Source organism: Hydra vulgaris, chromosome 15 (genome assembly GCF_038396675.1).
Source record: "Hydra vulgaris chromosome 15, alternate assembly HydraT2T_AEP".
Classification (NCBI taxonomy): domain Eukaryota; kingdom Metazoa; phylum Cnidaria; class Hydrozoa; order Anthoathecata; family Hydridae; genus Hydra; species Hydra vulgaris.
In genome coordinates, this window is record NC_088934.1 from 33,785,097 (window position 1) to 33,803,575 (window position 18,479).

Genomic DNA, 18,479 nt, shown 5'->3' on the forward strand with positions numbered 1-18,479 from the left:
GTCACTATTTTTAAAATAATGGTTACATAAGTGTTCTACTATGTAATATCAACAACTTTTGTTATAGTTGTTTTACTCCTATAACTAAGTATTTATTTGCTACTCAAAACGTAGTTTGACTTGGCTTATGCATTGCATGAAAATATCAGCATTTTCTAAGGTATAAATGCATGAAAATGTTAGAAAAAGGTTAAATAGCTTTTATAAAGATTACCTACATAAAAAAATTAAAAAAAAAATTAGATAAGATAGCTAAAATAATTGAAAAATAAAAAGTTTGGAGGGCCATCTGGAGTTTGGAGGGCCATCTGGAGTTTGGAAGACCATCTGGGGTTTGGAGGGCCATCTGGAGTTTGGAGGACCATCTGGGGTTTGGAGGGCCATCAGAGGAAAATCTTATGAAAGGGAGAATAGCACTTTAAAGAGCAGTACAAATCTTTTGTAGGAATGTGTCATCAATTTTATGTAATTATTTCCTTGATATTAATCATTTGTAATAAATAATATTTGTAAGTGTGTATCCAATATAAATTCTGTAAAATTTTGTAAATTAAATTTTGTAAAAGGATTAGTTTGATTTAGTAAAGTTGGATTGCCATAATGCCAAATCAAGCAAAGGTTCAAGATGAAAATCAAAAAATTTGAGTGTTTCCTCTGTCTGAAAAAATGTTTAAGACAGCATATTGAACCAACTATACAAGACATGGATTAATATCAATGATTTTCGGGTACCACAAGGACTCTGCAAATTGTGTAGAAGAATTTTTCGCAGGAAACAAGAGAGTAAAGAAGTTTTACTCACTCCTTTGTTTAATTTCAATTTAATAAAAGTGAGACCTGAACCAAGAGGCACGATGTGTTATTACCTAGTCAGCCAAATTGGTCTTTCAAAGTTGCAAGAAAAACATCCTCTTGAAGAGCAAAACACGAAAGAACCAAATGTATGCTGAACATGCCTCTGTCATTAAGGAAAAGGTTTGCTTCACCAATCCTCTCAAATAAAGTTCAGGGAAAACCTTCAATCTTTAGCAGCAAAAGATCCCAGAGCAGCTGAACAAATTGTATCTAGAGTTATTTCCAATAAAGAATTATCCCCTAAAGGAACTACTCGACTTGATAAAGCATCTGGCGAGCCTTCACTTACAATTACCCCTAGTAAATATTTATATATTAAATAATTTTTACATATTTATTCAAAGAAAATCTTGTAAAAAAGAGACAAGACAAATAATTTGAAATTTTTAAACAAACTTTCTGAACAAAGTTCAATATTAAGATAAAATATGTATGTTTTGGTTTCAGGTCAAAGTATTGCCTAGCCACTATTAAGCGCTCCAAAATTTACCTCTCTAGCTCTTGTAAATGTACAATTAAATACAGGACTATCAAACAACCGATTAAAGTAACAGGTTAGAACTGTGAACCAAACATAAAGCATTAGTAGCCTGACAATGTTCTGATTTTGGAAATAATCCCACCAATGGAATTGAATCTACTTATAGGTGTTGTCAATCATCTATTTAAGATAGTTAAAACTGCTTGGATAGAAGCTGTTAAGTGGCCAGCTACCCTCCACATTCAATTGAGCCCGTATCATGGGTGCCAGTTTGAGGGAAATGAATAAAGGAAGCTTGTTAAAAATGTGGATGCGCTCCAGTAGCTTGCTAATACAAACTTGGTTCTTAACATTTTTCACATAATTAAAGCACTTAAAAGTTTCAATTTAGTTGTAAAAGCTTGCTTTAGATTTATCCTTCAGACAGATTTCGCTGAAATAATTGAAAATTTTAAAAGATGTTACTTAATGATAACTATTGCAAGCGTAACACCAAAAATTCACACTGTCTTCTACAACATAAAAAATTTCATCAGCTGCAAAGGTTCCCTCTTGGGGCCCTATAATGAACAGACTGTCAAAACTGTCAAAAAGGAAACAATAATCATCCAGAGTACAAAGAAAGATTGTTATGTTGTATAACTGATCTGAACAGTAAGCATCTTTAAAGAACTGCAACCATAATTTGATTTATTGGAATGGGCAGCAAAATATCATAGCTTACGGTTTATAATAAACATTTTAACCATTTTAATTCTTAACTGCTGTTAGTAATTATGAATTTTAACATTGTATGTATTGAAGAGTATTTGAACTAAAAGAGTATATAATCTATTTTGAATAAATTTTTGTTGAGAAAATCTAACCATGTCTTACAATTAAATCAGATGCTATTTGATGGTAATATAATGTAAAAAAATAGGGTTTATATAGCTATTTTTTCACTTCATTTTGAAAGTCAATGTATTTAAAAAGGTTTCAAGGGCCAATAAAAAATTTTTTAACAGAAATTTCTATTTTTTTTTTACCAACTGATAGTCTTTTTGCCAGGTTTTAAAATTTTTTTTGCATTTTGGTAGTAGTTTATACATGAAGAAATGTTGAAATATTTGCATTATGCATTAGCCAATTCGAACCAAATTCAAAAAAAAATCAATATTTTTGTCTATGGAATAAAAATGGTACATATAGCAATAAAACAATTATAATAAAAAATTGTTAATATTACATAGTAGAACACTCATGCTACTTTTGTTTTGAAAATATATTGGAAAATATCACAGTAATGGGTAATGTTTTGATGTCTAAGTAGCAAAAAACAAACAAAATATAAACTAAACTGCCATAAATCATTAACCAGTTAACCAATCTGACTTAAATTTTATCCAGAGTATGGTGTGGTCATATGCTAAATTTGCACCAATTTTTATCAAATTACATGTAGTGATTCTCATTCTACAGGTATTTTTTTAATGTCACACTATAAACTCAAAATTACAATTTGAAAATTCAAATTAAAATATTTTCTGAGGACAAATTTAAAGATTTTAAAATTTGTATCACAGGGTACCTTGATGCGTACGCTATCACCCCATACAAGTCGCCTCATAAGCGAGAAGTTCCAATTTTGATCCCCACCTGGTAGTACCGCTCTCAACTTATTTCTCCGAGCAGCGACCTTGTTTTTCAAGGTTCAAGTTTTGGAGTTATAGAGTTGAGAGAGGGTTGTAACCACAAAAGTAACCTCCTAGACTGTAGTGGTCTTCTCGGCCTTGGAGAGGTGAATAATTAAAAAAAAAGGGGTGTTCTTGGGTCAGCTAGGTTGGCATTAGCAGGTTCCGTGCTAACCGTGTCCCTTTAGTTTGTTTTTTTAATTTATAAAGGAAAAACAAAAAGTAAAAACATTTTACTTTTTTGATTTCTTTTAAAGTTAAAACTAAGCAACATGTTTTTCCGGTATAAAAAAAAACTTGCAAAATCTACTTAATTGTACATTTATGTGTTTTTGCAGCACAAACCCTGTAAACCTCAACCTTTAAAGTTTTATTTCAGACTTGTTTGTAATAATTTTAACCGATAAATGATTTTTTGAACCTTTTTTCAATCTTCCTCAAGTATCATCTTTTCTTCAAGTTAGGGAATGTCTATAAATTAACACTTATTAAAAACTATAAGTTAGAGATCATTTGCTCTTTTATTCAACAATTTTCATTAAAAATAATGAGTAACTTAACTTTTGGTTGAATTAAAGGCCTTGTTAAGGAAAAACATATTCTTTTTTGTTTTTTAATTAAATTTAGCATTGAGTAATATATGAACGATCCCTTATTTTTATGTTTCCCTTAGCTTATGTGCTTGGTACAGGATTAATCATATTCTCATATCCATTTTCTTACTACATCATGTATAAAAATTCTGCACTTTCTAAATATAAAAATACATTAAATTCTTATGGTATTCTGATGGTAAAGTATTGTCAATTGATATATAGTAGATTGCTAAAGTGTTTAATTGTAAATATAACTTTGCTAAGACATTAAAAAAAATCTTTTAATTTGTTTTCTGATTATTTCATGGAAGCCATACAGTTGATAAGGCTACTAATTAATTGTTCTTTTTTTTATAAATTCTTAAGGGTAGCAGCATTATATAGAGCTTTTTTGTGATATTTTTTCTGGTTATGTAAAGCTAAATCACCTTAACTGCCACATATTTTCAATCATTTATTTACACACTTTATATGTAAAACTCACATTCAATATTTGTTAAATTTTTGGTTATGGTTTCTTAATTTAAAAAAACTTTTTCAAACTAAAAATGGGTACCAATACCCACTCAAATAAACAGCAGTCTGTGCAACAGATACTAATACATGATTTGCATGAAATGTATTAAACTTTTTTTAAAACTGGTTTTGGCTGAATATTAAATTGTAACAAAATTTTTCGCAAATTTTTTAAAGTCATTAAAGTAAAATTAAAATCAAATTAACGTTACCAATTAAAATTAACGTTAACAAATTTTAAATGCTTTTAATATTAGTACCCATTGGGCTAAAAAATTATCAACAGTTTGGATATGAGTACATTTTTTGTTTTGAAAAAATTTTGTTAATAATTTAATTAGAAAACCTTCACTTAAAATTTAATTTAAAATTTTTTAGCAGATAGCTAAATATAAGCAATTATGTTGGATACAAACATTTCAATTTCAAGTAAATTTAAAGTATTTTGTTTTTTAAATTGATTATTTAAAAACACTCAAATACTTTTTTTCAAAGCAAAGCAAGCCAGTGGAAACGCCTTCAAAGTCTATTAAACATGCTATAAATGAAGCAGGACCAAGTACAACGACTACCAGGTACTATCCCTACTACTCAAAAATATCAATAAGTTCAAAGTTGTTGATTAAAAAAACATTTTGAAACTTTTAAATGGCATACATATAAAATATCAAAAATGTTTTGTAAAAATTGTAACTTTTTCAAAATTTGTTGAAATTCATAAAACAACATCAATAAATATATTGAATAAATCAAATTTAAATATTAAATTATTAAATAAATATTCGAAACAATATGATAAAGAAGTTAATTTAGTTGTAAATAACCAGAATAAATATCAAAAAGAAACTTTACAGAATGCAGTCAGCTTTATTAGGATTTACAAAGACCCTACAACTGATATTAGGAATATGTTGAAGAGTAATAAAAAGAAACACAAACTAGAGAACAAAGATTAACACCAAGTTAATTGATTTTCTTGGGTGGCAAAATATCTCTTTAAGAAGCAACCAGAACAAAAAGAAAAAATATCAAATGGAGATAAAAAAAGAAAAACTATCAACAAAAAAGTTTAGGTGGAGAAGCAGATTGGAAACCATGATTTTGCCAACAATGTAATGTTAAACTTTTTTTTTTTTTAATAAATAATAAAATTACATAAAACATTTATAACAATGATATTTGTGATTTTTGTGTTTTACACACTAATATGTAATAAAAATTTTAATGCGAAAAAAACAAAAAAAACAAACAACTAAAATGAAATTACCATTAAGCCATTTTTATAACCACCATATTGAAAGTCTGAAATGGCATAATCATCACGACAGCCAAACAATTCATACTTTTTAGGATGAAAAAACAATTCGGTAGATGCGACTTTACGCAAAATGCTTATTCTATCTGCAACTATTTCTGGATCAAAACGACCAAACGCAAATCCTTCAAAATCAAAATTGTGTTCTAGTTCTTTGACTGTGTATATCTAAATAAAAATATTTTAAAATTTGATTTAAAAAAATAAGACATCTTGATTACTCTTTCTAGTAAACAATTTGCAGTCATTAATTGTAATTGATTTTTTTATTAAATAAGTTTACTCAACAACTATGACACCTCGTAGTAATTATTGTAGCCTGATTTTTTACATTATGTGAGTTTATTTGCAAGCTAATTACAGTCTGCAAAATCCGAAGAACTTAAGGTTGGCATAAAAGTACTATCCTACGCCAGGTCAGCAACATTTTGCTTCTGATTTTTTGCATCCTGTTATGAAAGAGTAAATGATTAATTGGTTATATGAGCATAGCTGTAGACAATAATATATTAAAGAATGTAGCAAAAACACTTTATTTATGAATTAATGATTTTTTGGTTTCAAAAATGGCAAGTCCATAGTTCAGTGACAGATCATGCGGAGAGATATTCTTAAAAAAATTTTTTTCTATAACTCAAAAATAATTTTTTATTACTCTAAATCAATCTTGAATTCAAATTTTATAATATAAATTAAATACAATTGTATTAACATAACACTGACGAATAGGAAAAATTAAAACATGAGTTCAGTGACGCAACACGGTAAAAAGTGCTTTTTTATCAACATACTTTTAAATGGAATTTTTGCTGAAATTTTAATTCTTGCTGGACTGATTAGATTTTTTTGTTGTAATTTATTCATTTGGCAATAAGTTTTTCATATCGTTTTATTATACAGAAAAAAACTATCAGTTCAGTGACGCAACATTCAGTGACAAAACAAAAAGATGGAATTAAAATCATTTAATAAGTGTTGTTATTTTGTAATAAATTTTAATTATACTCACGTTATCATTCTGAACATAAAAAATGTGATTTTGATATATCTTTGATTTTTCTTGAACAACTTGAAATAGAACTGAATCCAAGTTCATTTTTTTGTAATCTTGTGTTGCTTTCTGACATTAATTACAGATATTTGAAAATCTTGTAATGTTAATGCAAAATCTGCTGACCTGATCTCAATTTGACTAGATTTAACTCTCAAGGCTGTGATTCGCTCAACAGTAGTTCCAATTCCGTCAACCATTCCTTTTTTATGCATTGCTGCAAAGAAATGCCAAAAGAATTTTTTCTGAAAATGTTTTTCAAACACAATCATTGCAGCCATAATGCTTTTGTTTTTGAACTGAGAAGTGGCATTATCACTGAACTACTTCTTTGATTAGATCAGGAATAAAGTGAAGGATTTTGTCTGTATAACTGAAGACTTTGTATGATCAGTTGAATCAGAAACTATGGCAAATATTTTTAACTCAAAGTTTTAGGCTGCAAGAGTCATGATAAAAACTTGATTTTGACCAAAATAAGCCGTATTTTGATAGAAACACTTTGCGTTTTCAGCCCAGTCAACTTGGATTACCGCAATTTTAGAATTAATACTCATCGAAACTTCCTTTAGTTTCTTAAAAATTGTTGATTGGTTTTTCTTTACAAACGCGTGTTTAACGAACTTATCACGCATCGCTGATACGTGTTGGATGAGTTCTGTAACAGTAGAATTTCTTGAGATTTTTTCGATGATTGCATATGTTTTAGTTTCAGGCTTCCTCCACACGTCCCAGAATTCTTCGAAACCAAATGTATTAACAGTTTGCAAGTGCTTATTGAACTGTTTCATACCTTTGCATGCAACACATTTATCATAGGCGCAATCATATGAGTACTGTTCACAATCAAAGTTATTTATCATTTCAGATCCAACTTTGCTTGAAAACGCTTGAATTGATTTTTTTAATGCATCTAAGGCAAATCGCATATTTTCATGCAAACTACAAACACAAACATTAAGCGAAAATTTTGCAACAGATTTCACATTGCGTGAACAAAGGTAACATTTGCGATTTTCCAACTTATATGTGCCGATGCATTTATGTACTGATGCCAACTTTTATATGCTAATGGCAATTTTTATGTGCTAATTGCAAATTTTCAACTTTTATGTACTGATGCTTTTCTTTGAATAACTCGAAAGCTTATTTTAGTGTATAGTATAAATGACATTTTGAAATATTATTTGTTTTTCTGTCAGATAATTGAATTCGAGCAACATCTTTTTTGTTTAGTGATATTTGGGAAACTTTATAAAAGTTTACAACTTAGTGCTTTTAAAACTTTTTTCCTCTTTTTTAAACGCTTTTAAAAGTCTTAGTCTTTGAGATTGATTTAAAAGTTTTCTTTTTAGAGAGCGACTTTTTACAACTCTTAATTTTGCTTTAGCAGCATAAGCTGCTTTTTTATTAGGATCGGCTTTCAATTTTTATCAATAACTCTTAAATCTTATTCTGGACATATCTTTCTTTTTATCAGCATTCCGAGAAACATAATTAACTTTGCATTCTGCATTATGTTTTATTCTTACTTCTAATTTTGATTCCATTTCTTAAAAATTTACAACTTTATAAGAAAATCCCAACATAAATCCAATAATTTACAAATATTTATTAATAACCCATCACAATACTAAAATGCAAAATTTATTCGATGAAGTTTATTTTCAAAGTGTAAAAGTTTTTTTACTCAAAACAATAATCTCAATGATTTTTTCTAAACAAAAATATGGATGTGTTTTGTTTAAAATGTTGCAACAACTTGCCCTCAAATTTTACCCACTTTTTCGACATTCATCAAATTTATCTATTCGGCTCAAATATTTTCTTCACAAAATTTATTTTAACAATAATTTTAAGGTGTTTAAATTACAATAAAAAAAAAAGAAAAGTTTTTTGAAAACAGAAAGTTTTAAATACGAAATTTATCTCTTACATTGTAGAAACAGTCAAATTTTTTTAAAAAGTTTTATAGCTTATTTACTACATATTTATTAGTTTTTAGATTGACGATAAAAAAATTTGTTTACATTAACTATCTAAGCCAAAACTTTCCTATTAAACGATTTTAAAGCTTAATGACATAATATTACTATTAGTTACGCTAAAAGAACAAATGTATGAATAGTAAATTTTATTTTAATGAATTGATGACCTTGCTATACTTGATACGAATGGTTTGGAGCCAAAAACCAAAAAACAAAAACTTTTGTTATGTAACTTATCTGAAAATATTTGATACATAAATAAAAGTGTTAGCATTTAATAACTGAAAAATGCAATAAAAATAAATTCAAAAAGAAGTTTTAATAGCCAAAATATTTCTTATAATGAAAAAAAATAAATAACTGAAAATGAAAATTTTAAAGAAAACTGTTTTATAAGTTTAATGGAATTACAATTTATGGCAATGTTTTAATAGTAAAGATAGAATCCAGACTGTGTATTAACGAAAAAGTTTTTTTCTTAAATACACAGAAAAACATCTTTTTGCTTTCAATTTTTTTTGCTTATAAAAACGGCTACCGTAATGAAGGAACTTGAGAAAATTTTTTTTATTTAAATGAATCTTGTATATCTTGATAAAACACTTTCAATAAATAAAATATAATATATATATATAAATGTATGTATATATATAAATATATATATATATATATATATATATATATATATATATATATATATATATATATATATATATATATATATATATATATATATATATATATATATTTATTAAATGTCATAGTCAAGCAAAATATTATTATTGTATGCCATAGTAAAGCAAAGATAGATTGCCTTTTGTATCTGCATTGCTGTATGCCAACTTGAATTTTGCGAGCTGTAATTAGACTAAACTTCAGAAATTCCACTGCATAATTTTCAGCAAGATAAATATATTGCACCTAGATATTACCTGCCAACTCTTCAACCTATAAGTTGATGCATGCCAAGCTCTTCAAGTTCAATTGTAAATTAAAAAGGAAGTGCTTTATAAAAAATAATGAATATTTTAAATGAGTATTCATGAAAATGTTCTTAATTCTGTTCAAACAAAAAAATGTTTTATAAAATAAAAAGCAGTGATGTGAAACACAAGAATAATCACAAAATATCTAAACAAGTTGACACTTTTATTTCAATAAAGTAAAGTGAAACAGATAGTAAAAAAAGTCCATTGTAATTTTTAACTTGATCTTAGAACTGTAATTATTACTTTTATTTATAAACAGCTTGCCAAAATGTCTTGTTTTGCCCCAAAAAAATTTATTAAATCTACTTTTCCAAGACTCCAGAGGATTTCCAAAAACTCTAGAGGGGTCACTATAATTGAGGAGGCTATTCATTATTATTGTTTGAATTTTATTTGCAACTTTCTTCAACCCTAAACACCAAATATTTAATGATATTAAACAACATCTCTGCACAGAGAACCATGTTGAGGATGGCGCTTCTAGAGAAGTTGGGTGGATCCCAATTAAGAAGTTTGAGGGTGAACCTCAAACTTCTAGATTGTGAGCCAAGTGTTCTACCACTAATTGCTTAAGTTCACATCTAAGACTGATTCAGAAAAAAAGAAAAACTATCAAAAAAAGACCTTTATACTCTTGTTTATAGAAAAATATTCAAATTGCATGTATTACAAGAATTTTAGCAACTATATGGAAATTGACCAACATGACCAGAACTTATCCAACACTATGTAGCAGATGATATATTTTGTAAAATAAAACTAGATATATGAATAGTTTTTTTTGTGTGCTTATATTGCTGCTTGAGATGTTACTGATTCTGCTATCTTTTTTAAACAAAATTTTTACCTTTTACTATCCTCCTTAAAAGCTATACTCTTTGATACCACATAATATCCAATCAAGCAGTAAGTCTGCAGTTCAACATTAAAGTATATACTCTTTGATAACATAAAATATTTGGTTCAACAGTAAGTCTGCAGTTTATTATTCTATACTTTTAAAGTAAAATATTAACAACTAAATACATGGGTACCCTGAAGTTGAACTAAGACCTTATATCATGATCCATAAAATTTTTTTTTGATTTTAAAAGTAGTCCATGTGCACATTCCAAAACTATCAAAAGGTAAATCATTTTTTGATAGGTTTTTGAGAAATCTAAGCTTTAAGACTTGTTTTAACTAGAGGTTAATGCCCCTCTGACTCACTTTAAGATCCCTGCGAGTGAATTAAATAGTTCTATATAATTTGTTTGGTTGTTTGATCTAGTGGATTGACACTTTGAGGATTGTTTTTAAAAATATAACTTCTGATAACAATCTAGACATTTTAGTCTAAACATTGACTAATTTATCACTTTTTAAAAGTTAGCTTTCTTTTTTATTGAAGAGGATAACATAGATCTACAGGAATACAATGGCCATATAGGACCAATGCTTGCTCAGTCCGATCCCTTAAACCTCTACTCAAAATGTTTAATATTATTATTTTTATATTTTAAAATTTAAAAAGTTATCAGTTAATTTTCTAAATATGCACTTACCAAACTTTCCTCCTTTCATAACAATAAACTCTTTAACATGATGCTCCACTATATTAACTTTCAAAGGAATATTTGAACCGTGATCTCTGAAACTTTGTGAAAATCTTTTAATATAATCAGATTAGTTTGAATTTAATGTTTTCCCAAAACACCCATGAACAACAACGCTAAAGTCTCTCAAAGCTTTCATATATTTACCACCAATAATATTATGCTCATCCAGATAAATTTGAAAGCAATCAAGTTTTTTTTTAAACTCATTGGATCCATTTCCTTCTAACCTGTGCTTACCTTGATAAGGTACTCTGGCAAGATAAATTGTAGATAGATAACTATTTACAAAATAAAATCCTTGATTAGTGTCCTCAAACAATTATTTTCAATTATTTTGAGAAATTTGTCTAATATGCCTAGCAAAATATGTAAGCCTGGTATATTAACAATTTCCAAGACCTTTTTTGTTACATTTCCAATCAATGAAGGAGGATTAACTATGTTACTAAAATTTTTAGCTTTTGCAATGTTTCCTTCAGCAGCCATCCATTTGTTATACCACTCACACAGAGAAGTTAAAGAGTATGACTCAGCTCTCAGCATATTTGGCAATTCTGTTTCACAAAATGGACAAAAATGCTTCAAAGCTGCTGACTGCTTTTCCAACCATCAGGAGAAAGAACCTTTAGATCTTCTGAAATAGAGTAATCAAGAGAGTTAAGTTTTATTTTATCCAATAACATTTTTATGTTTGCATAATTTTCATCAATAGAGGGTAATACTGCCAAAACTAAAAGTTTTGTGAACACTAGTATACTTGAAATTTTTAAATCCATACTCATCAGAACATTTCTTTTCACTTGAATGTACTTCTAGTTCTGGCTTTAATGTAATTGATAAATTAACCTTAAGATAGCCTTGCCCTCCATCTACCCCAATCTTAACATCAACATTCTCTGGTTCAAGAGATCTATGTCGCAAAACTGTTGCAAAAAACTCATCAACATTATTGCAAATTATACCAGGAATAGTTCTTTTAATACACTAAATAATAACAAAACAACTTCAAGTCCAAGGATGATGATTTATTTTAAATTATCAACTTTCAAATTAATCAAATATAAAAATATAAAATTAAAATGTAGCATAGAATAATATTTTATTATAATATATTACTATTATAGAACTTTTTAAGAAGCTGAATATCTCTAGGTAAAGTAAAATACTATATATATGTATGTATATGTATATATATATATATATATATATATATATATTTATATATATATATATATATATATATTTATATATATATATATATATATATATAATTATATTTACACAAATATAATATATAAATATATATATTTATATAAATATATTTATATATATATTACTTATATATATATATATATATATATATATTTATATATATATATATATATATATATATATATATATATATATAATTATATTTATATAAATATATATATTTACACAAATATAATATATAAATGTATATATAATATATAAATATATATATTTATATAAATATATTTATATATATATTACTTATATATATACCACTTATTAGTTATATATATATATATATATATATATATATATATATATATATATATATATATATATATATATATATATATATATATATATATATATATATACTATTTATATATATATACCACTTTTTATTATCTCCAGTATCCTGTTTAGACTGAATCAGCATAAGCTCAGTATCAAACAAAAGCAATAGACTTTTGTTTTCTTCTGTTAACTTTTTAGAAAAACAAGGCTCAACAGATTTTCTTCCTCCATTGACTCGTATAAATAGGGCAATTTCTAACATCTTATTGTCACTGTAAACTTGATACAATGTTGAAAACAATAAATGATTTTTAAAATAAATATTTTTTGAATTTAGTAGTAGACAATCTATACTTTGTATGAAGTTTGCTCTGTAGTTGTTTAAGTTTAGAGTGTGAAAAGTAATGTGTTTTTGGTTCAACTAATCCAATAGAAACAACAAGCTTCTTAGGGCCAAAAATGTTATTTTTCCATCATGGGTTACTAAATTGTTGATTGTGGTTGATAAAGTATTTTCTTTAGTAACAGGTGAGGTCGATTGAACAACATGCATCAAATTCCATTGCTTAGCTAACTTTGTGCGAGGATGTTTAATACCTTTTCCTATTAGTTGAAAACACTTCTGCAAAGAACAAGATTTTCATTGATAGTCAAAAAATTCAAATTACTGTGACTTTGATCAATATTAGCAAAAGTTTTACGCAATACCATTGGTGGAAAAATTGCTGTTTCAGTACCATTTTTACGCCCATTAACACAAATAAAACACTCACATTTCCCACCTCAAACAACTCTAGTATTAAGACCTAAAAGTAATAAGAAGTTATTTTTTTAATGCAAACAAAATATTGTTTATAAGCAAAACAATAATAATGAAAAACATAGTTGGTCTGCCCATAAACTTACCTTTGTACTTAGGTCGAGTGGTAAATAAAAATCTTATTGAATCTGTTTTCTCTAAACTCACTAGATTTTTTCTGCAATTAGAACATAACATTTTAGGTAGATCAGGGTTTTCAACAGAGTAGTTTTCCCAAATAAATCTCTTAATAAGATTTTCATAATTTTTCCTTGTTTTGGACCTGGTTTATTGCATTTGGTTTGAATGCATCTTAAATCATTACTTTTTCTCGTACAGCATATGCAAAAGCATTTTAAAAACTCGTTATGATCTTTAGCAAAGTACAGCATTCTTATTCTATTCTTGAGAAATTTTCTATAATTAATTATTAATTATTTTTAATTGACTCTTAAATTTGAGGTAATATAAGTTATTTACTTAATTTATAAAATAAAGTCGCTCTTATTTCTAAAATGTATTTATAAATATTGTTAAAATCTTTTAAAGAAACAACAACTATAAGCCAATTGGAAACTAATAAATATTATTATAGCCAAACGCGCTGCTGCAATTACAGAAAGTAAACAACTATAATGTCTGACCGAAAAATATTATTTTAATACGAAAAAATCATTATTTATAAAACTTCTTACTAAGTTTTCTTAAAACCAACAAATGATTTAAATTTTAATAAATTCAGAATGTTTAAATGTACAACTTTCAAAAACAAAAACAAAAATTTCATAAGACTTAATATAAATCACCTCCAGGGTACCCGTGAATAGTTTACATGAATATTATAAGGTAATATTGCAGTAGCTTGTTATGTTAATTATGTTGTACTTATAGAACTAGTTAACTTATAGAATTAGTATACATGAATACAATTGGGTAATATTGCAATAGCCTGTTAAGAAAATTGTCAGTGTTTCAGTTAGGAAATGATTATAAAAGAGTAGTTAAACTTTCATTTTTGTGTTTAATAGACTAAAAATAGTAATTTTTACTCAGTTGACAAAAATTGTTTCTATCTATTTATGTGCTTTTGTAATGCACATTGTCAATGGTTTTAGATAAAGAATAATTCTTCTTTAACTTGGATTTATTAAAAAACATGATGCACTACTAGAGATTTGTGGGATTTAATATCTTTTGAACTCTGTTTACAAATTGATTTAAACTCTGTTTACAAAGCAAGTTCTTTACCACTGCTTCCCCATGTTCTTCATATAAAAACTTTAATTGAAGATCAACATGATCAAACCTTTTCTTTTAATGTTTAAACATGTTTTGAATTTTCTAAAGGTTGGTTGAAGCCTTTTGTAAGTCTGCCTTATAAAAGATACTAGCAACTAAATAAGTAGTAGATATTGTGCTGTGATTGAAATAGTATTTTAGTACAACTAAAAGACAGGTCTACTATTTAGTGTGGCACAATTTAGAAAATGGAGACTACTTAAGTAAATATTTTACTTTAATTTATTCTTGAACTATGACATCAGTAGAGTAAATTAATTTATGTTTAACTAAAAGCAAATTCTTTTACATAATTCTACACTCAATGTTATTTTATGGAATATATCTTTAAAAAATTGTAAATAATCAATAATAAAGAAAAAAAATGTTAAAAATTATTTTGATAGTAGTAAGATTTATTTAGTTCTCGCTAATTAGTTTAGAGTTTTATACTTTGAATGAACAAGGAAGATTAAGATGTTTTTATATGCTTTATATAAAAAATATTCAGTTTAGTTTCAATACATATTAATGTATTTTCCTTAATGCATTTTTAAGAAAATGCAACACTGCAATGTAGTTTACATTTATTATACAATACACCCTTTATATACAATAATGTTAAATTTAAATGGTGAGGCTTGTTGTTTTTAAATGGTGAGGCTTGTTGAAAAACTTGATAATGCTGGTCTAAATTTAAACTTAGCTAAAATTTTTTTATGATAGCATCTAGTTAGAATTTCTAATTTTCTTTCTACTTTGTTGATAAAATTATTTTATAAAAATCAATACTAATAAAGACATATGAAAGAGGTTTTTGAATTTGATTTTTGCAATACTAAAAATAGTCATTTTGATCAAAAAATTTTTAGAGATCTAAAAGCTAAACTAAACTTTTAGCAAAATAAAAACTTTCAAACTTTTCTAGTTCCATTAACATCTTTGTATTGTTCCCAGATACATGTGCCATCATAATATTCTACGCAGAATTCAAACACAAAAGGTATTTCATTATATTGAGGAAGTAGATAGTAAGTGCGAAATCCAGTTAAACGATAGGTATTTCCTGAAAATAAAAATAGAAAATGAAGATTGCAACTTTTATTATGGTAATGCATTTTTTAACACATTAACAAAATAAATTTACAACTATATTCATAAACATATTGCCTTAAGGTAATAGTAATGAGGCAGCAGGGTTGGGTTAAATCCATATTTGTATTTATTCGAAAGGGACTATTTTGGCACATTTGCATTCATATTGTATTTGATAAAAATTTCTTAACTATTTGTATTTGATTGAAATGTATTTGCAGTTTAATAAACTAGGTTAACCATTGTTTTTTAAAGAAATACCAAAAAGTTTTTTTTTTTTGTCTTTTTTTTTTGTTTTGTTTTTAACACTAAAATAAATGAAAATTTTTTTTTTTAAGGGACATTCTTAAGAAGACTTGTTTTCATTCTTTTATATAGTAGACCATTTTATTAATCTTTTCTTGAGAAAATCTTTATATTTTTTCCAAACCCAAATTAAAAATATTTGTATTTGTATTTGGAAAATGCCGATTGCATATATATATATATATATATATATATATATATATATATATATATATATATATATATATATATATATATATATATATATATATATATATATATACATTTATTTGTATAAACTTTTGTTTGATTGTCTTTAATTTTTACCATAAAATGTAAACTTTATGTTTTTTTCTGAAAAAAATTAATTTAGAAGATCAGAAAAAGTATAAAAACTTACAAAAATTCTTTTTTTTATTTGAGAAATTGCCTAAACCAAACCCAAACTAAAACCATTAGTTATTGTAACAGCACTCCTCATGTTCTACCTATTTGTCAGTCAATATAGCAACACTTCCCGCATGTTTTACCTATTTGTCAGACAATGTAGCAGCTCGCCTTGCATGTTCTACCTATTTGTCTGTCAGTAAGCAACACTCCTTGCTTGTTCTACCTATTTGTCCGTTGATGTAGCAGCACTCCACACAGGTTCTACCTATTTGTCAGCCAATGTACGTAAACAGTAAAAAAATTTTTAATAAAAATGTTTTTTTATTAAAAAATTTAAAAACATTCCATTTTATTAAAATGCGTTTTTGTGATTTTTTAAAAAAGAAAAAATTTTATTATTTTCCCCAATTAAATTTAAAGATTTTACATAAAGTTTATTTGTTTTTGCATAAAGTTTATTTGATTTTACATAAATTTTATTTGATTTTGTCACTTTTAAATTCAAAAGTTGTTAAAAGCTGTTATTTAGTCCTCCGTTGAAGGCTATTTCAGTATGACATCACAGATGTTATCTGAACACACATTTATAGTTACTGGGAATTAACTGTATGTATGTATGTATGTATGTATGTATGTATGTATGTATGTATGTATGTATATGCACACACACACACACACACACACACATATATATATATAAATGAAACTTCAATTTGACCTAAAAAATATGTTTTCAGTTATTGATGGCCCATTTTGCCCAATTTAGTCTTTTTTTCTCTATTTTTGGGGTCAAAGGAATGGTTTCTTTGCAGTTATTCTGCCACCAATCCCTACTTTCATCTATTGTCTGACCACAGTTACCAGAAATATTTCAGATATCAGAGCTTCTTGAGAACAATTTAAAGTCTGGAGTAGGTAATAATCTTTTAGTAGTTGTAATTCTACTGTCTTCGATGGAAGATATTAACTGATGGAAGATTTAAGATCTTCGATGGAAGATGTTAAAACACTTTCAGTTTCTTCCAAAAGAAAATACTTTTCTTGCCACAATGTAAATATTGTAGATTGTTTTCTACATAATTTTCATTTTCTGGCCATTTATCATATAAAAATATCAACAATTTATAAAAATTGTAACTATTATTACACAACCAACTATCAAAATTCACACCAGCAAAATAAGAGAATAAATAAATTTCTTGAAGTAAAATTTTATGCTGCTTACATAATCTTTAATCTTTACATAATTATAATCTTTACATAATTATAATCTTTACATAATTATAATCTTTACATAATTATAATCTTTACATAACTATAATCTTTACATAATTATAATCTTTACATAATTATAATCTTTTACAAGTTCCAATACAGTGGTATATTTGCAATTTGCATTTAAATGAGTTACTTTTAAGTCATATTTTCATAAAAATTGATGGACCTAGCAAAGGGCAAGGTAAATTTTCTGGAGCCATTGACTACAAACACTGGCAATGTTTCCAAATAAATTTTGCTATGCTTAGGCCATCTTTGTCAAACTAGACAATAACATCTTTAATGACTTATCAACTAACCAGACTATGCTTATCGCATTTGTTGGGATAAATTGATACTACATAATCACATGTGTCATAATCACAGAGAACATAAATGACAATTTGGTTTTTTTAGAAGAAAAAAAAATGAATTATATATAAAAATCGAATTCAAAGATGAGTACATTTCAGTAACTGGCCTCCATAAGAGTGATCAGGGTTTCTTTTGTCCATAGCCCATTGAGTACAGAAGATTGAATGCAAGGGTTTGTTGATTGCTCACTAAAAATGCCCAATGCTGTACCCTTTGGAGCAATAAATTCAGGAACATGGTAGATCACTGCATGGGCTTTTGGGGTGACTGAAACTGGGAGTTGAAGATATGAGTTCTTAAAGTCTTTGATATGTTGAACATATGCAGTATTTAATGTCCTTCCGAAACGAGAGCTAACAACACTCCTAAAATGTTGGAATGTTTTCACAAAAC

General features: G+C 26.7%; 1 protein-coding gene across 5 annotated transcripts in view; it reads right to left on the reverse strand.

The window, feature by feature from the left end:
• Positions 1 to 18,479, reverse strand: part of LOC105843411 (uncharacterized) — an 86,747-nt gene that overhangs the window by 32,883 nt on the left and 35,385 nt on the right. For all 5 annotated transcript variants that reach the window (XM_065818680.1, XM_065818684.1, XM_065818681.1 and 2 more), the window contains exons 3-4: positions 15,605 to 15,750; positions 5,389 to 5,604 (exon numbers count right to left, since the gene is read on the reverse strand). In XM_065818680.1, the coding sequence (XP_065674752.1) occupies positions 5,389 to 5,604; positions 15,605 to 15,750 (362 nt within the window). The remainder of the gene's footprint in view (positions 1 to 5,388; positions 5,605 to 15,604; positions 15,751 to 18,479) is intronic.